At 45.1% G+C, this 17,500-nt stretch overlaps 1 protein-coding gene across 2 annotated transcripts in view; it reads right to left on the reverse strand.

Annotated features, from left to right (window-relative positions):
* Window positions 1-17,500, reverse strand: part of LOC123995280 (serine/threonine-protein kinase PAK 5-like) — a 130,815-nt gene that overhangs the window by 61,044 nt on the left and 52,271 nt on the right. For both annotated transcript variants that reach the window (XM_046298784.1, XM_046298785.1), the window contains exon 2: window positions 10,590-10,813. In XM_046298784.1, coding sequence (XP_046154740.1) covers window positions 10,590-10,793 — 204 coding nt within the window. In that variant the 5' untranslated portion in view covers window positions 10,794-10,813. The remainder of the gene's footprint in view (window positions 1-10,589; window positions 10,814-17,500) is intronic.

Consider the following 17,500-nt stretch of genomic DNA (forward strand, 5'->3'; position numbering starts at 1 on the left):
ACTCCCCTTTCCTCCGGTTGCAACCTGTTCTCAGAGCATTTCGTATTATTCTTTACAGACACACCATTTCGTATAATATGTTATGTTTTTATGGTTATATAAGACCGATACATACTTAAGGCAAAAACTAAAGGAGGGTGATTGGTCAGGGTGGATGGATGGATGGGCATATAACGTGAACTTCTAGCAACCCAAGGGTTGCATGTTCGATTCTCATCCAGACCCATTTTAGCTAATTAGCTGTGGTATAAAGACAAAACACTTTAAAGTACTACTTAAGTCGTTTTTTGGGATTCTGTACTTTACTTTACCAATTATATTTTTTGACAACTTTTACTTTTACTTCACTACATTCCTAAAAATATATATACTTTTTACTTCATACATTTTCTCTGACACCCAAAAGTACTCATTACATTTTCAATGCTTATAAGGACAGGAAATGGTCAAATTCACGCACTTATCAAGAGAACATCCCTGGTCATCGCAATAGCCTCTGAGCTGGTGGATTCACTAAACACAAATGCTTTTTTGTGAATTGTGTGTTCGAGTGTGCCCCTGGCTATCCGTATTTATTTATTATTTAAATAGAAAATGGTGCCGTCTGGTTTGATTAATATATAATTAATATTAATTCTACTTTTACTTTTACTTTCCATATTTTAGCAATTACATTTACTTTTGATGCTAAAGTATATTTAAAAACAAATAAGTAGTATTTTACTGGGTGACTTTCACTTTTACTTGAGTAATTTTCTATTTAGGTATCTTTACTTTTACTCAAGTATGACAATTGGGTACTTTTTCCACCACTGCTAATTATAATAGACTTGATAATTACTTACTACTTTTTAGCTAGTTTGCAACTACTTAGTGTGTTAGCTAACCCACCCCTAACCCTAACCTTAACCCTTTTAGTTAACCCTAACCTTAACCTTAACCCTAACCCAAACCCAACTCCTAAACTTAACCCTAACATTAACACTAACCCCTAACCCTAACCCCTAGCCTAGTGTGCTAGCTAACATTAGCGTGCGAGCTAAAGTTAGCCACCTAGCTAGAATTTGTAACATATCACACGTTTTGCTAATTCGTTACATATTGTATATATTAGAAATTCATAACATACTGTATGTTTTCAACATTTGTAACATATAATATGAATTATTATTCCTAACATATTATACAAAATGGGTGATGGACATCCACAAATTAATACATACCATACAAAACACAACATTACATACTAAATGGAAGTACAGAATAATATGAAATGCTCTGAGACCAGGTTGCTGGTATTTATTTAGCAAGCGTGATAACAGATCACTCCCAACAGAGACAAGCCAAAACTCTTCCATAAATGTAGCAGCCTATACACCTAAACACTAGAGATCTGACATGCTGTCTTTTTATTTTTTTAAATTTTATTTCACCTTTATTTAACCAGGTAGGCTAGTTGAGAACAGGTTCTCATTTGCAACTGCGACCTGGCCAAGATAAAGCATAGTAGTGTGAACTGACAACACAGAGTTACACATGGAGTAAACAATTAACAAGTCAATAACACAGAGAAAAAAAGGGGAGTCTATATACAATGTGTGCAAAAGGCATGAGGAGGTAGGCGAATAATTACAATATTGCAGATTAACACTGGAGTGATAAATGATCAGATGATCATGTACATGTAGAGATATTGGTGTGCAAAAGAGCAGAAAAGTAAATAAATAAAAACTGTGGGGATGAGGTAGGTGAAAATGGGTGGGCTATTTACCAATAGATTATGTACAGCTGCAGCGATCGGTTAGCTGCTCAGCTAGCTGATGTTTGAAGTTGGTGAGGGAGATAAAAGTCTCCAACTTCAGCGATTTTTGCAATTCGTTCCAGTCACAGGCAGCAGAGTACTGGAACGAAAGGCGGCCGAATGAGGTGTTGGCTTTAGGGATGATCAATGAGATACACCTGCTGGAGCGCGTGCTACGGATGGGTGTTGCCATCGTGACCAGTGAGCTGAGATAAGGCGGAGCTTTGCCTAGCATGGCCTTGTAGATGACCTGAAGCCAGTGGGTCTGGCGACGAATATGTAGCGAGGGCCAGCCGACTAGAGCATACAAGTCGCAGTGGTGGGTAGTATAAGGTGCTTTAGTGACAAAACGGATGGTCTGATCAACTGTGGACTACTAAAAACAGCTGCATAGTCTAGCCTACTATGCGCCCTGCCCTCTGGCCAGGCTAAACGAAGCTCTAACCTTGTGTACTGTATTCATTGCCCGTTCGTTTCTGACAAAGTGTGAATGGGATCAAATGTGGTTTCTATTCAAACCTGGGCTGACTAGGCTACCTAGACATTTTCAATCCAAACGTATTAACTGGAAGGAATCAATAAACACAATAGCTGACATAGACTGTGAGGTCATGTTTTATTAGTCCTACAGTTGCATAAAGCAAGCTCAGACCTGTGAGTTTTATTGTCCAACAAAGACACACTTTCTCTGTGTCTTTGTATAGGAAACACCTCTAGTCGTTTTTTAAAATGTCATTCATGTGAACAAGTAGAAAGTTGCTACAGTTTGGCAGGGTTTCCATCCTCCCCAAGGCCAGGAGCATTTCTATTTGTTCTTATTAACCATGTGATCTGATTAGAAAAACACTGGTCCATCGTAGCCCATATTACACCTTTTTACAACAGATGAACCACGTTATACCTGATAAGGTCTGGAGTTTTACCTGGTTAGGTTACCAGGAGGTTAATCTGGTTTCACCTTGTTGGCTCAGGTATTCAAAACAGCAACCTTTCGGTTACAACGCTCTAACCGCTAGGCTACCTACTGTTCTTCTTGAAATGGGAAAACATCATTATGCCTTATTGTGCCTTCACGACACAGAAACCGCACATCATATGTCATCGGTTCCGGTTGGAGCGAGTGGTCACATCTGCACGTCGCTCCAACGGGTAGTATAACTTTTTCATTATATTTCATTATATCACAACGGTTTGATTTGTCTTATCTTAGCAATTTCTTCTCAGCTAGCTACATAGCCGTCTTTGTATCAAAGATAATTGCGTAATTATCGTATTTCGCCGTCCTAACGTAGTCTTCACTAGCCAGCTAGCTAACGTCCACTGATTAGCTGCACTGGAGAAACTGTTACACTCAACTGAACGACTTGATCAGTGTAGTGTTAGCTAGCTACATAGCTGTCTTTGCTGTCTTCGTATCATCGTATCATCGTATCCAAGATAATTGTGTTGTTTAGGTTTAGAGTGTGTAGTCTTAGAGTGATTATCTTAATTTACCGAGGTTAGCTAGCCAGCTATTTGTCGTCCTTAACGTAGGTGACTCTGCTAGCTAGCCAACAGCTAGCCAACGCTAGCCAACGTCTTCTGTATAGAACTCAACTACCCGGTCGCATTCACAGGTTGTATCACATTTTCACTTCATTCTCATTACAGTACAACGGTTTGATTTGTTTGATCGTAGCTAGCTACTTAGCTAGCTACATAGCCGTCTTTGTATCAAAGATAATTGTGTAGTCTAGAGCGATTTTCTAGGTTCGCTAGCCATCTATTGTCGTTCTTTTAACGCAACGTAACGTAAACAACACTGCTAGCTAGCCTGCTAGCCCCCGAATAGCAACACTGCAGAAACTATTACACCCAACGGAACGACTTGATTAGTGTAGTGTCAACAACGCACCCACTGCCAGCTGGCCTACTTCAGCAGTACTGTATCATTTTAATCATTTTAGTCAATAAGATTCTTGCTACGTAGCTTAACTTTCTGAACATTCGAGACGTGTAGTCCACTTGTCATTCCAATCTCCTTTACATTAGCGTAGCCTCTTCTGTAGCCTGTCAACTATGTGTCGGTTTATCCCTGTTCTCTCCTCTCTGCACAGACCATACAAACGCTCCTCACCGCGTGGCCGCGGCCACCCTACTCTGGTGGTCCCAGCGCGCACGACCCACGTGGAGTTCCAGGTCTCCGGTAGCCTCTGGAACTGCCAATCTGCGGTCAACAAGGCAGAGTTCATCTCAGCCCATGCCTCCCTCCAGTCCCTCGACTTCTTGGCCCTGACGGAAACATGGATCACCACAGACAACACTGCTACTCCTACTGCTCTCTCTTCGTCCGCCCACGTGTTCTCGCACACCCCGAGAGCGTCTGGTCAGCGGGGTGGTGGCACCGGGATCCTCATCTCTCCCAAGTGGTCATTCTCTCTTTCTCCCCTTACCCATCTGTCTATCGCCTCCTTTGAATTCCATGCTGTCACAGTTACTAGCCCTTTCAAGCTTAACATCCTTATCATTTATCGCCCTCCAGGTTCCCTCGGAGAGTTCATCAATGAGCTTGATGCCTTGATAAGCTCCTTTCCTGAGGATGCTCACCTCTCACAGTTCTGGGCGACTTTAACCTCCCCACGTCTACCTTTGACTCTTTCCTCTCTGCCTCCTTCTTTCCACTCCTCTCCTCTTTTGACCTCACCCTCTCACCTTCCCCCCTACTCACAAGGCAGGCAATACGCTCGACCTCATCTTTACTAGATGCTGTTCTTCCACTAACCTCATTGCAACTCCCCTCCAAGTCTCCGACCACTGCCTTGTATCCTTTTCCCTCTCGCTCTCATCCAACACCTCCCACACTGCCCCTACTGGATGGTATCGCGCCGTCCCAACCTTCGCTCTCTCTCCCCCGCTACTCTCTCCTCTTCCATCCTATCATCTCTTCCCTCCGCTCAAACCTTCTCCCACCTATCTCCTGATTCTGCCTCCTCAACCCTCCTCTCCTCCCTCTCTGCATCCCTTGACTCTCTATGTCCCCTATCCTCCAGGCCGGCTCGGTCCTCCCCTCCCGCTCCGTGGCTCGATGACTCATTGCGAGCTCACAGAACAGGGCTCCGGGCAGCCGAGCGGAAATGGAAAACTCGCCTCCCTGCGGACCTGGCATCCTTTCACTCCCTCCTCTCTACATTTTCCTCCTCTGTCTCTGCTGCTAAAGCCACTTTCTACCACGCTAAATTCCAAGCTTCTGCCTCCAACCCTAGGAAGCTCTTTGCCACCTTCTCCTCCCTCCTGAATCCTCCGCCCCCTCCCCCCTCCTCCCTCTCTGCAGATGACTTCGTCAACCATTTTGAAAAGAAGGTCGACGACATCCGATCCTCGTTTGCTAAGTCAAACGACACCGCTGGTTCTGCTCACACTGCCCTACCCTGTGCTCTGACCTCTTTCTCCCTCTCTCTCCAGATGAAATCTCGCGTCTTGTGACGGCCGGCCGCCCAACAACCTGCCCGCTTGACCCTATCCCCTCCTCTCTTCTCCAGACCATTTCCGGAGACCTTCTCCTTACCTCACCTCGCTCATCAACTCATCCCTGACCGTTGGCTACGTCCCTTCCGTCTTCAAGAGAGCGAGAGTTGCACCCCTTCTGAAAAAACCTACACTCGATCCCTCCGATGTCAACAATTACAGACCAGTATCCCTTCTTTCTTTTCTCTCCAAAACTCTTGAACGTGCCGTCCTTGGCCAGCTCTCCCGCTATCACTCTCTGAATGACCTTCTTGATCCAAATCAGTCAGGTTTCAAGACTAGTCATTCAACTGAGACTGCTCTCCTCTGTATCACGGAGGCGCTCCGCACTGCTAAAGCTAACTCTCTCTCCTCTGCTCTCATCCTTCTAGATCTATCGGCTGCCTTCGATACTGTGAACCATCAGATCCTCCTCTCCACCCTCTCCGAGTTGGGCATCTCCGGCGCGGCCCACGCTTGGATTGCGTCCTACCTGACAGGTCGCTCCTACCAGGTGGCGTGGCGAGAATCTGTCTCCTCACCACGCGCTCTCACCACTGGTGTCCCCAGGGCTCTGTTCTTGGCCCTCTCCTATTCTCGCTATACACCAAGTCACTTGGCTCTGTCATAACCTCACATGGTCTCTCTTATCATTGCTATGCAGACGACACACAATTGATCTTCTCCTTTCCCCCTTCTGATGACCAGGTGGCGAATCGCATCTCTGCATGTCTGGCAGACATATCAGTGTGGATGACGGATCACCACCTCAAGCTGAACCTCGGCAAGACGGAGCTGCTCTTCCTCCCGGGAAGGACTGCCCGTTCCATGATCTCGCCATCACGGTTGACAACTCCATTGTGTCCTCCTCCCAGAGCGCCAAGAACCTTGGCGTGATCCTGGACAACACCCTGTCGTTCTCAACTAACATCAAGGCGGTGGCCCGTTCCTGTAGGTTCATGCTCTACAACATCCGCAGAGTACGACCCTGCCTCACACAGGAAGCGGCGCAGGTCCTAATCCAGGCACTTGTCATCTCCCGTCTGGATTACTGCAACTCGCTGTTGGCTGGGCTCCCTGCCTGTGCCATTAAACCCCTACAACTCATCCAGAACGCCGCAGCCCGTCTGGTGTTCAACCTTCCCAAGTTCTCTCACGTCACCCCGCTCCTCCGTTCTCTCCACTGGCTTCCAGTTGAAGCTCGCATCCGCTACAAGACCATGGTGCTTGCCTACGGAGCTGTGAGGGGAACGGCACCTCAGTACCTCCAGGCTCTGATCAGGCCCTACACCCAAACAAGGGCACTGCGTTCATCCACCTCTGGCCTGCTCGCCTCCCTACCACTGAGGAAGTACAGCTCCCGCTCAGCCCAGTCAAAACTGTTCGCTGCCCTGGCCCCCCCAATGGTGGAACAAACTCCATCACGACGCCAGGACAGCGGAGTCAATCACCACCTTCCGGAGACACCTGAAACCCCACCTCTTTAAGGAATACCTAGGATAGGTTAAGTAATCCCTCTCACCCCACCCCCCCCCTAGTTTTAGATGCACTATTGTTAAGTGACTGTCCCACTGGATGTCATAAGGTGATTGCACCAATTTGTAAGTCGCTCTGGATAAGAGCGTCTGCTAAATGACTTAAATGTAAATGTAAAATTAATTTATGTGGAGAGAAAGCTGCAGTGTGTGCGTGTGTGCGTGTTTGTGTGTATGTGAGCTGGAGTGAGTAATGGAACTGGCTCAGGCCAGTTGGTTAGTTAGTTGTTGGTTGATGTGGTAGGGCAGGGAGTGTTCTGAAAAACATGCAAACCCCTATGACCTATTTTTCTATTGGCTCTGTGTCAGTCCTGGGTTCAAATACCATCTGAAATCTTTCAAATATTTTTAGCATTTGCTTTGCCCTGCCTGGAGGGCCAGGTGGGAGACTTTTACACTTTCAAGGCTTTTCTTCTAGTGGTTCCATGGCAACAGACAAGCTCAATCAAGCACAGATGCAGTATTTGAAATTATTTAAAATTCTATTCTTTTTACACAAATGTGCTCTTTATAGCAGGCCATGGGAGCATGCACTTCACACCCATATATCCCCATCAACGCAGGCACATCTTGGAAAGAAAATAGTCAATAAAAAGAAAATGAACAGCATTCCGCTACCTATACAGAATTGCCACTTTTCGGGGTCATGCATATGAGAGATAAAATATGTCATATGTACTATGCCCCCCCCCTCCCCTCCCAGCCACCTAAACACACTACTTCCACTTGAGGACAGGAAGTGTGCATGTGGACAGGTAGTTTTGGAGAGATGTAGTTAAAGAAGACCAGCGGTGTGTGGTTGTGACTGTATGTGACCAAAAAAAGGAAAAAAAGAAAAGGGAAGTGAAGGGTAGTAGAAGTCATACTTTTCGCAAGGGAGTTTCGGCCGACCGGATTTTCTTGGGAGATATCTGTGAAGAGAGCAACAGAATTAAAGTCTTGTTTCCCCTCTTCAGAGATATCTCCAATGGCAACAGTGCTGTTCTAGAAAGATCTGTTTGACAAAAAAAAAGTGTTTTTGTGTAGTTGCTGCAGATGTCTAAAACCTTTTTTAAGTTAGAGGTAGAATGTCAATTAAGGTTAGACAGGAAGTATTTAAATATATTTCTGATGTCATATCCTGTGATGGCATGTCCTCTCGCTCCTATCCTCCCAAATGCCAGTGGCTCCTCATAGACTAGCGTAGCGTAGTGGATAATGCTGAAGATAATACCCATCTCTTTGAATAAGCTACTGCTACAAATGTATCCTAGAGATGTGCAATGCAACACTGCCAAATACGGACCATTTCAAGACCGGTAAGTTTAGAAGCAGTGAGGCTAAGCAGGCTACGTATGCTGCTTATGAATTTATCTAAGATGATGGTCTACTGCTATGAGAATGTTTATATTAAACTGTCGGTAAGGCCTCTTCTGACTAAGTGCTTTTAGCTTCGAGGATTATTTGCACTGTTGTTGACAATCAACGACAATTCTTTATCGATTATTTTATCAGTACCAGCTATTCAGTTTGATTATTAACTATAAAAACAGTTGCTGAAACGATAAAGTGTATATCCGTGTTGTGTGTGTCGTTGGCTTATGTCAGTTTATTGTACAGCAAAGAATGACAATAAATAAAAGTGCAAGCAGGTGTAGAGACACAGAACACAGGGTGTGAGGGCTGAGGGCCGGGGGCTGGGGGCCGAGAGCCGGGGGCCGGGGGCTGAGGGCCAGGGGGCTGAGGGCCGGTGGGCTGAGAGCCGGGGGCGGGGGCTGAGGGCCGGTGGGCCGGGGGCTGAGAGCCGGTGGGCCGGTGGGCCGGGGGGCCAAACATGCAGTATGAGTGGGACTCCACAGACGGAGCAGGAGAAGAGTAGAATGTCTACACTGACACTACCACTACCACAGGCTGGACCAATAGGTCTAGGACACCTACTTACAACAGCTAGCAGCCACACACTAAACAGAATCCCTTCAGAAACCCCTCTGATGCTTCCTAAAGGAGTAGTGTTATAAACAGGCATTACAACTTCAGGGACTGCTGCTGTACACTAGCATAGGCTAAAGCACGATGGTGAAATGCTTCTGACTGTTGAGGAGTCAATTTGCCTGTGTATTAATTGTATCTGGCCCTATTGAATAAACTAGCATATAAATGAGTCATTGAAGCACAACACAGCATAGGAACATTCAGGGACAAGGCAGAACACAGTCACAGAGGAGGAAACATGGGCAATTCACTTTACACTGTCATCTGCAAAGAGATTGTATCCGATTTGTTTTATCAAGAAAAATGATAGGATATTGAATTTCTCTTAACAATTACTACATTTACATTTAAGTCATTTAGCAGACGCTCTTATCCTAGTTACGGCAGCACTTTTGTTATCTGCACGTTTGGTAATAAGCTTGCCACTAGCCAATCAGTTTGTCCAAAGGTACCTTCGATTTTTGTTATCTGCACATTTGGCAACGAGCTCACCACTAGCCAATCAGCATGGCCAAAAATACCTTAGTCTTTCATGGCCATCCAATCATCCCCTTAGGCGTTGGTAAGTCAGTTATAATAGGTCGATTGTAAACAGTTAATTGTGCAACTGGCTGAATTAAAGGTATGTAAGTGACTGGAGGTATCAGACACTCCCAGGATCAATAATGGAACATTGAAGAATATAACAATCAACCTGTGAATAGATGAGTATTTCTGGAGAACTCAGGTACTACCAGAAGTTCAAGGTCTATATCTTTTAACAAGGTATATGGCTTCTTAGAGCCTTGAGGAAGCGTGTACATGTTGTGGAACAGCCTGGTCTCATAGACTAGACGTAACATAGTAAACGTACACCCGGGTACACTTAAATTAGTATGATATGTTATTTTGGTATGGTTACATAGGACAGAAGGTTACTTAAGGCAAAATCTAAAGTAGGGTAGTTGGTCGGGGTGGATGGGTTGGCATATAACGCGAACGTCTAGCATTTAATTAGGTCATTAGCAACTTTGCAATGGCTTACTACTTTTTAGCTACTTTGCCACTACTTAGCATGTTAGCTAACCCTAACCTTAACCCTTTTACCTAACTCAAAACTCTAACCTTAACCTTAACCCTTTTACCTAACTCAAAACTCTAACCTTAACCTGAACTCTAACCCCTAGCCTAGCTAACATTAGCCACCTACTTAACATTAGCCACAACAAACATAACGTAACATAATGTACGAATTGCAATTCATAACATATCATACAAAATGGATGATGGACCTCCAAAAATGAATATATACCATTCGAAACATAACATATCATAGCATCCCGGATTTACATTTACTATGTTACATCTAACACCTAGAAGAATCTTCCCAACATATCAGCTCATAACAACATATCAGCTCATAACATGTGAATGGAGCCAGACTGGTGCTCAAGGACACCCGGTGTGTATAGGGAGGGAGGGAGGGAGGGAGGGAGGGAGGGAGGGAGGGAGGGAGGGAGGGAGGGAGGGAGGGAGGGAGGGAGGGAGGGAGGGAGAAGGAGAAAGGAAAAGTATTTATTATGGATCCCCATTAGCTGCTACAAAGTCAGCAGCTACTCTTCCTGGGGTCCAGCAAAATTAAGACAGTTCTATACAATTAAAAGCATTACATTTCACAACAGATTTCACAACCCATTAAGTAAAATATAATATAAGAAAGGGGATTAAAAAGGGAGATGAGAGAGAATCCGAGGGAAAGAAAGAAGGAAAGAGACATGAATGAGAAAATAGAGACAGACAGAGTATCACCGTTTGTCTACCTTCATAGGAGCCAGCTGTATGGGCGTGATATAGGAGGGGTCTACCATGGGCTTCGGCCTGTTGGCTGTGTCTGCCAGGAGACTCTGCCATTGCTGGGGCAGGCCAGTGAACTTCTGCTCCCGCGCATCGAAACCCGTGTGGACCCGGTGCTCGAAGTTAGATGGAGCTGAAATCTCCAGCCTCTTTTTCTTCTTCCCAAACATGCTGGAAAACCTGGACAAACCTGGGATCAGACAGTGAGATATTTTATTTAAAAAACAAGTAGGTCCCGACAGACAGACACAGCAGACTTAGTGGTCTAAACTCACTATTTGGGAAACACTGTATAGGATGAATAAGTACATTATGAAGTCGATATACTCTATGTTATTGGGACACAGGCTGCAAGAGATAGTCAAGATATCTCCCACTTCAACACTTATAGCATCCTTAACCTTTACTTTATGTTACTTTATGTTCCTTCTTGCAGTATGTTTCAGAGAGGTAACGAGCTAGAGAAGTGGATGTGGGAGAGAGAATCAATGGTATAGCCTAGGTAGTTTATGCAGTACAATAAAATGTTATCAAGTATCCTCACTGGGAGAGTTTAACACACACACTGCATAAGTGCATACAAACACACACACACACACACACACACACACACACACACACACACACACACACACACACACACACACACACACACACACACACACACACACACACACACACACACACACACACACACACACACACACACACACACACACACACACACACACACACTTCACATACTAATTAACATTGAAAATCAAGTCTGAAATTTCAAAGTGGAAATGACAAACTTCCGAAGCCTTTTTGTATCCGTCTTCCTGTCTCTCACCCCTGTAGGAACATTGTCTTCTTGTCTCTCTCCCCTGTAGGAATATTGTCTTCCTGTTTCTCTCCCCCTGTAGGAACATTGTCTTCCTGTCTCTATCCCCTGTAGGAACATTGTCTTCCTGTCTCTCACACCTGTAGGAACATTTTCTTCCTGTCTCTCTCCCCTGTAGGAACATTGTCTTCCTGTCTCTCACCCCTGTAGGAACAATGTCTTCCTGTCTTTCACCCCTGTAGGAACATTGTCTTCCTGTCTCTCTCCCCGGTAGAAACATTGTCTTCCTGTCTCTCACCCCTATAGGAATATTGTCTTCCCTGTCTCTCTCCCCTGTATAAACATTGTCTTCCTGTCTCTCTCCCCTGAAGAAACATTGTCTTCCTGTTTCTCTCCCCTGTAGGAACATTGTCTTCCTGTCTCTCTCCCCTGTAGGAACATTGTCTTCCTGTCTCTCTCCCCTGTAGGAACATTGTCTTCCTGTCTCTCTCCCCTGTAGGAACATTGTCTTCCTGTCTCTCTCCCCTGTAGGAACATTGTCTTCCTGTCTCTCTCCCCTGTAGGAACATTGTCTTCCTGTCTCTCTCCTCCTGTAGGAACATTGTCTTCCTGTCTCTCTCCCCTGTAGGAACATTGTCTTCCTGTCTCTCTCCCCTGTTGAAACATTGTCTTCCTGTCTCTCTCCCCTGTAGGAACATTGTCTTCCTGTCTCTATCCCCTGTAGGAACATTGTCTTCCTGTCTCTCTCCCCTGTAGGAACATTGTCTTCCTGTCTCTCTCCCCTGTTGAAACATTGTCTTCCTGTCTCTCTCCCCTGTAGGAACATTGTCTTCCTGTCTCTATCCCCTGTAGGAACATTGTCTTCCTGTCTCTCTCCCCTGTAGGAACATTGTCTTCCTGTCTCTCTCCCCCTGTAGGAACATTGTCTTCCTGTCTCTATCCCCTGTAGGAACATTGTATTCCTGTCTCTCACCCCTGTAGGAACATTGTCTTCCTGTCTCTCTCCCCCTGTAGGAACATTGTCTTCCTGTCTCTATCCCCTGTAGGAACATTTTCTTCCTGTCTCTTTCCCCTTTCAGGACATTGTCTTCCTGTCTCTCTTCCCTGTAGGAACATTGTCTTCCTGTCTCTCTCCCCCTGTAGGAACATTGTCTTCCTGTCTCTCTCCCCTGTAGGAACATTGTCTTCCTGTCTCTCTCCCCCTGTAGGAACATTGTCTTCCTGTCTCTATCCCCTGTAGGAACATTGTATTCCTGTCTCTCACCCCTGTAGGAACATTGTCTTGCTGTCTCTATCCCCTGTAGGAACATTGTATTCCTGTCTCTCACCCCTGTAGGAACATTGTCTTCCTGTCTCTATCCCCTGTAGGAACATTGTCTTCCTGTCTCTATCCCCTGTAGGAACATTTTCTTCCTGTCTCTTTCCCCTTTCAGGACATTGTCTTCCTGTCTCTCTCCCCTGTAGAAACATTGTCTTCCTGTCTCTATCCTCTGTAGGAACATTGTCTTCCTGTCTCTCTCCCCTTTCGGGACATTGTCTTCAAGGGGAAACTGATTCTCTGTCTGTATCACCGTTCCGGACCTCCGTCGTGCCAGCCTGACCTAGCAACACACATCAGCCCTGCCAGCCTGACCTAGCAACACACATCAGCCCTGCCAGCCTGACCTAGCAACACACATCAGCCCTGCCAGGCCAGCTGCAGTTGCCACGGTGAGTAGACAGAGGGACAGATGGTCAGAGAGACAGGCTAAGGAGAGGAATAGGCTAGTGTGTTTGTGCATTCAAAGAAGCCTTATCTAAGTAAATAGGAGAATATACATGTAACTTTCTCACTAATCATTATTCACCATTCATTCATGATTATCCATAATCATAGTAGCATTCACATCAATTTATAAGTGTTCTGAAACATATTTGAATCTTGTTTACAATAAAAGTAACTACAAATAGACACAATACATTGTTTACCATTCATTTCTATTGGGCACAACATAATCCTAAACACAACCAAAACAAACTGCAAATACATCCAACAAGTTTGTAGAGTCACAAGCTTGATGTAGTCATTGTGTGCTAGGAATATGGGACCAAATACTTAATACACTATAAGTGAGTTCGTCCAAATACTTATGACACCATCAAATGGGGGGACTAGAAACATCAACATTCATTTCTGAATCAGATGAAAATACCTTCAAATAAAATATGTCATTCTGTACTGTTGCCTCATGTAACAAGCATGTGTATATATCAAATAAAAAATACTGGTGTATAGAGCCAAATTCAATGTTTTAGCTTTACTGTCCAAATAAATACTTAGGGAGTGTATCTCACTCTGAGTGCCCGAGGAGCAGTCTCATGAGCCCCTGCAAAGACCTCACAAGTAGCTCTGGCCAGTAAAAGTGCCTGATAAGAAAGTTAGGACCTCAACAAGTAGAAGTTGCCGGTGCCTGATAGAAAAGCGATAGAGGAGCGAGGACCCAGAGCTGATAGAATGATTAATGGAGTTTTTCTCATTCAATTTGCTCACACTCCCTCAGGAGAGACCACATGCTGATTTAGGGAGAGAAGGAGGAGGAAAGGGAGTGAGGGAGGAGAGGAGAAGATAGGGAGAGAGGAGAAGACAGGTGGTGTGGTCAGGAGGTGAGAAGGGAAAGAGATGGTTATTATAGGAGGGAAAGGGGGAGGCGATGGAGTGGCAGAGTGGCACACACACACGCACACACACGCACACACACACCACACACACACACACACACACCGCACACACACACACCGCACACACGCACACGCACACACACACACACACACACACAACTAGCATGCCTTTCACGTCTCAAAAATAGCCAACTAACATTCCTGCATTATCTGACTCCATCTCCCCTTATCCATATTTGACCTGCCAATAATCTCCTTACGCACTGCGGCCATGCCAACAAACCTTTTCCTCATTGGCTGAGTGCCAGTAGCATCTTTACTGATTGGCCGAAGGTGTTTGACCTGTTACTATTCTTATCCCAAACCATCAGTGTGTCCTCTTGAATGTAAAACAGCCACAATCAGCCACTAATAGAAAACATTACAACTACTAAAAATATTATTTTAGTTCTCACTGTTCCTTTTCACTGTTATGATATGCATGAGATATGTTACGGGTCTCGTTTCCATCCCCCCTAGACTGCAGGGACAAAGGGTTCGTAACACACACACACATATATGCATGCCCTCACATAAACACACATTCACCCTGGCATATGCACACTGACATACATACCCCCACACACACACAAACAATGTGACTGGCTGCATACTACCAGTACATAAAGTAGCAGCACACAGAGCAGGGTTTGAAGTGAACAGCACTTAGACAAGAAGGACTCTGAATTCCCTCTATAGGAAAACCTACTTCATGCACAGGTTGTCTTAGCAGTCACTCCAGAAACTCCTGAGCTGTAATTTATCAGCAGATCGCAAAGTACTTCATTGAGAATAATAATGTCCCAAAGATTATTGCAACCAAGAGGTACAATGTTACTGGGATGAGGAGACAGTAGCCTGGTCATGAAAAAGACAATAACATGCTATTCTAGGTAACTGATATAGAGAGATTATTATTGTGCCCTCTCAATGCATAAGTAAGTACTGCAAACACGAGTGTGTGTGTGCGCGTGTGTACGTGTGCATGTGTTTACGTGTGTGTATTCAAGTCTGAACGGCAGTCATTGAGTCATTGAGAGGGCAGGACTGACATCTTCTTGTAAAAGTGAGCTTTGCTCCACAGTCAAGTCGTGGTGTGTGTCTTACTCATGTTTCTAAACAGGTGTTATGAGGGCTTTACATAACCCAGTTCAACCCCACACAAGCATATACTGTACCACCAAGGTGCAATATATCCCCACACACACTCATAGACACCAACCAAGTTCTGGAGCAACATTTCCCAGCATGGCAGAACGTCCTCAACACAGAGTAAGAGGGACAGGGTTCCTGATTCCCAGGCTGATTTGTCTCTAGCCATCTGTCGCCATCTGAGCCACGGCAGGCGCTTCCCCTGCGCCCAAAACTCAGCCACAACACACACACACACACACACACACACACACACGCGCGCACACACACACACACACACACACACACACACACACACACACACACACACACACACACACACACACACACACACACACACACACACACACACACACACACACACACACACACACACACACACACACACACACACACATACTATTGCTTGTGTGTGCATGTGTAAGCAAGCGTGTGTGTGTGTGTGGTGTGTGTGCCTGTATGAGCAAGCATGTATGTGTGTGTGTGTGGTGTGTGTGCCTGTATGAGCAAGCATGTATATGTGTGTGTGTGGTGTGTGTGCCTGTATGAGCAAGCATGTATATGTGTGTGTGTGGTGTGTGTGCCTGTATGAGCAAGCATGTATGTGTGTGTGTGTGGTGTGTGTGCCTGTATGAGCAAGCATGTATATGTGTGTGTGGTGTGTGTGCCTGTATGAGCAAGCATGTATATATGTGTGTGTGGTGTGTGTGCCTGTATGAGCAAGCATGTATATGTGTGTGTGTGGTGTGTGTGCCTGTATGAGCAAGCATGTATATGTGTGTGTGTGGTGTGTGTGCCTGTATGAGCAAGCATGTATATGTGTGTGTGTGGTGTGTGTGCCTGTATGAGCAAGCATGTATATATGTGTGTGTGGTGTGTGTGCCTGTATGAGCAAGCATGTATATGTGTGTGTGTGGTGTGTGTGCCTGTATGAGCAAGCATGTATATGTGTGTGTGTGGTGTGTGTGCCTGTATGAGCAAGCATGTATATGTGTGTGTGTGGTGTGTGTGCCTATATGAGCAAGCATGTATATGTGTGTGCGTGGTGTGTGTGCCTGTATGAGCAAGCATGTATATGTGTGTGTGTGGTGTGTGTGCCTGTATGAGCAAGCATGTATGTGTGTGTGTGTGGTGTGTGTGCCTGTATGAGCAAGCATGTATGTGTGTGTGTGTGGTGTGTGTGCCTGTATGAGCAAGCATGTATATGTGTGTGTGTGGTGTGTGTGCCTGTATGAGCAAGCATGTATGTGTGTGTGTGTGGTGTGTGTGTGTGTGGTGTGTGTGCCTGTATGAGCAAGCATGTATGTGTGTGCGGGTGAGTATGTCCAAGGGTTTATCAATTCTTGGGCGCAAGTGTGTGTGAGGAGGGTCTATTTTTGGTCCCTAGGCATATGTTACGTATACTGCAGCAGGGCTAGTTAGGAACTGGGTTACAGCCCTCCCTCCCACAGTGTTTTTTTGAATGATCATGCTAAACTCACTGCATGTTAGATTCTCACAATGTGTTCACGTCATCATTTGGGATCTGAGGCATAGGGAACTCATTTAGCTACACACGATGCACATATATCACAAATATGCACATACTGTCGTAGATTTTCTGACATACATTTAAATAGAACACAAAACATAGCTGCAATGCCTATTTAGGCACAATGAAGGCGTTACAAATGCAGACATTTGCCCTCCTTCTCCCTCCACCCCCCAGCCCCAAGGCAGAGGAGGCATTTCTGAAACACAGAAATATGATGCTACAGTTTTGTCCCTGTCATCTTCATGCAAGCAGCATTTCTTATAAAGAAAGATCAGATGTGGGCCTCCACAATCTACACTGAGCTATTGCCAAAAAATACATCTTCCCACTAAACTAAACCCACAACTAGGGTGTTGCTAACTCCATGTTTAAACGTCTTAAACCACAAATCACCATCCCACATCGCCATCCCATCATGAGTCCGTGGCCTGACAGAGTATTTTCTGTTGCTACTGCACCACATGTACTGTACTGTACCACACATGGTGGCCATGTTCAACACTTTTTATTCACTCTACCAACCCAATGACTGTTCAATTATCTTAGGCTCTTGTTCTGCAGGTGTTGTTCTCTGTTGTGAAGTGGTTGTTGTTTATTTGTGTTCATTTTGTTCTATCAAGATGTTGTTACCTGGAGATTTTTTAATTGGGTCCAAAATTCATGTTTATAGA

Source organism: Oncorhynchus gorbuscha, linkage group LG14, assembly GCF_021184085.1.
Source record: "Oncorhynchus gorbuscha isolate QuinsamMale2020 ecotype Even-year linkage group LG14, OgorEven_v1.0, whole genome shotgun sequence".
NCBI lineage: Eukaryota > Metazoa > Chordata > Actinopteri > Salmoniformes > Salmonidae > Oncorhynchus > Oncorhynchus gorbuscha.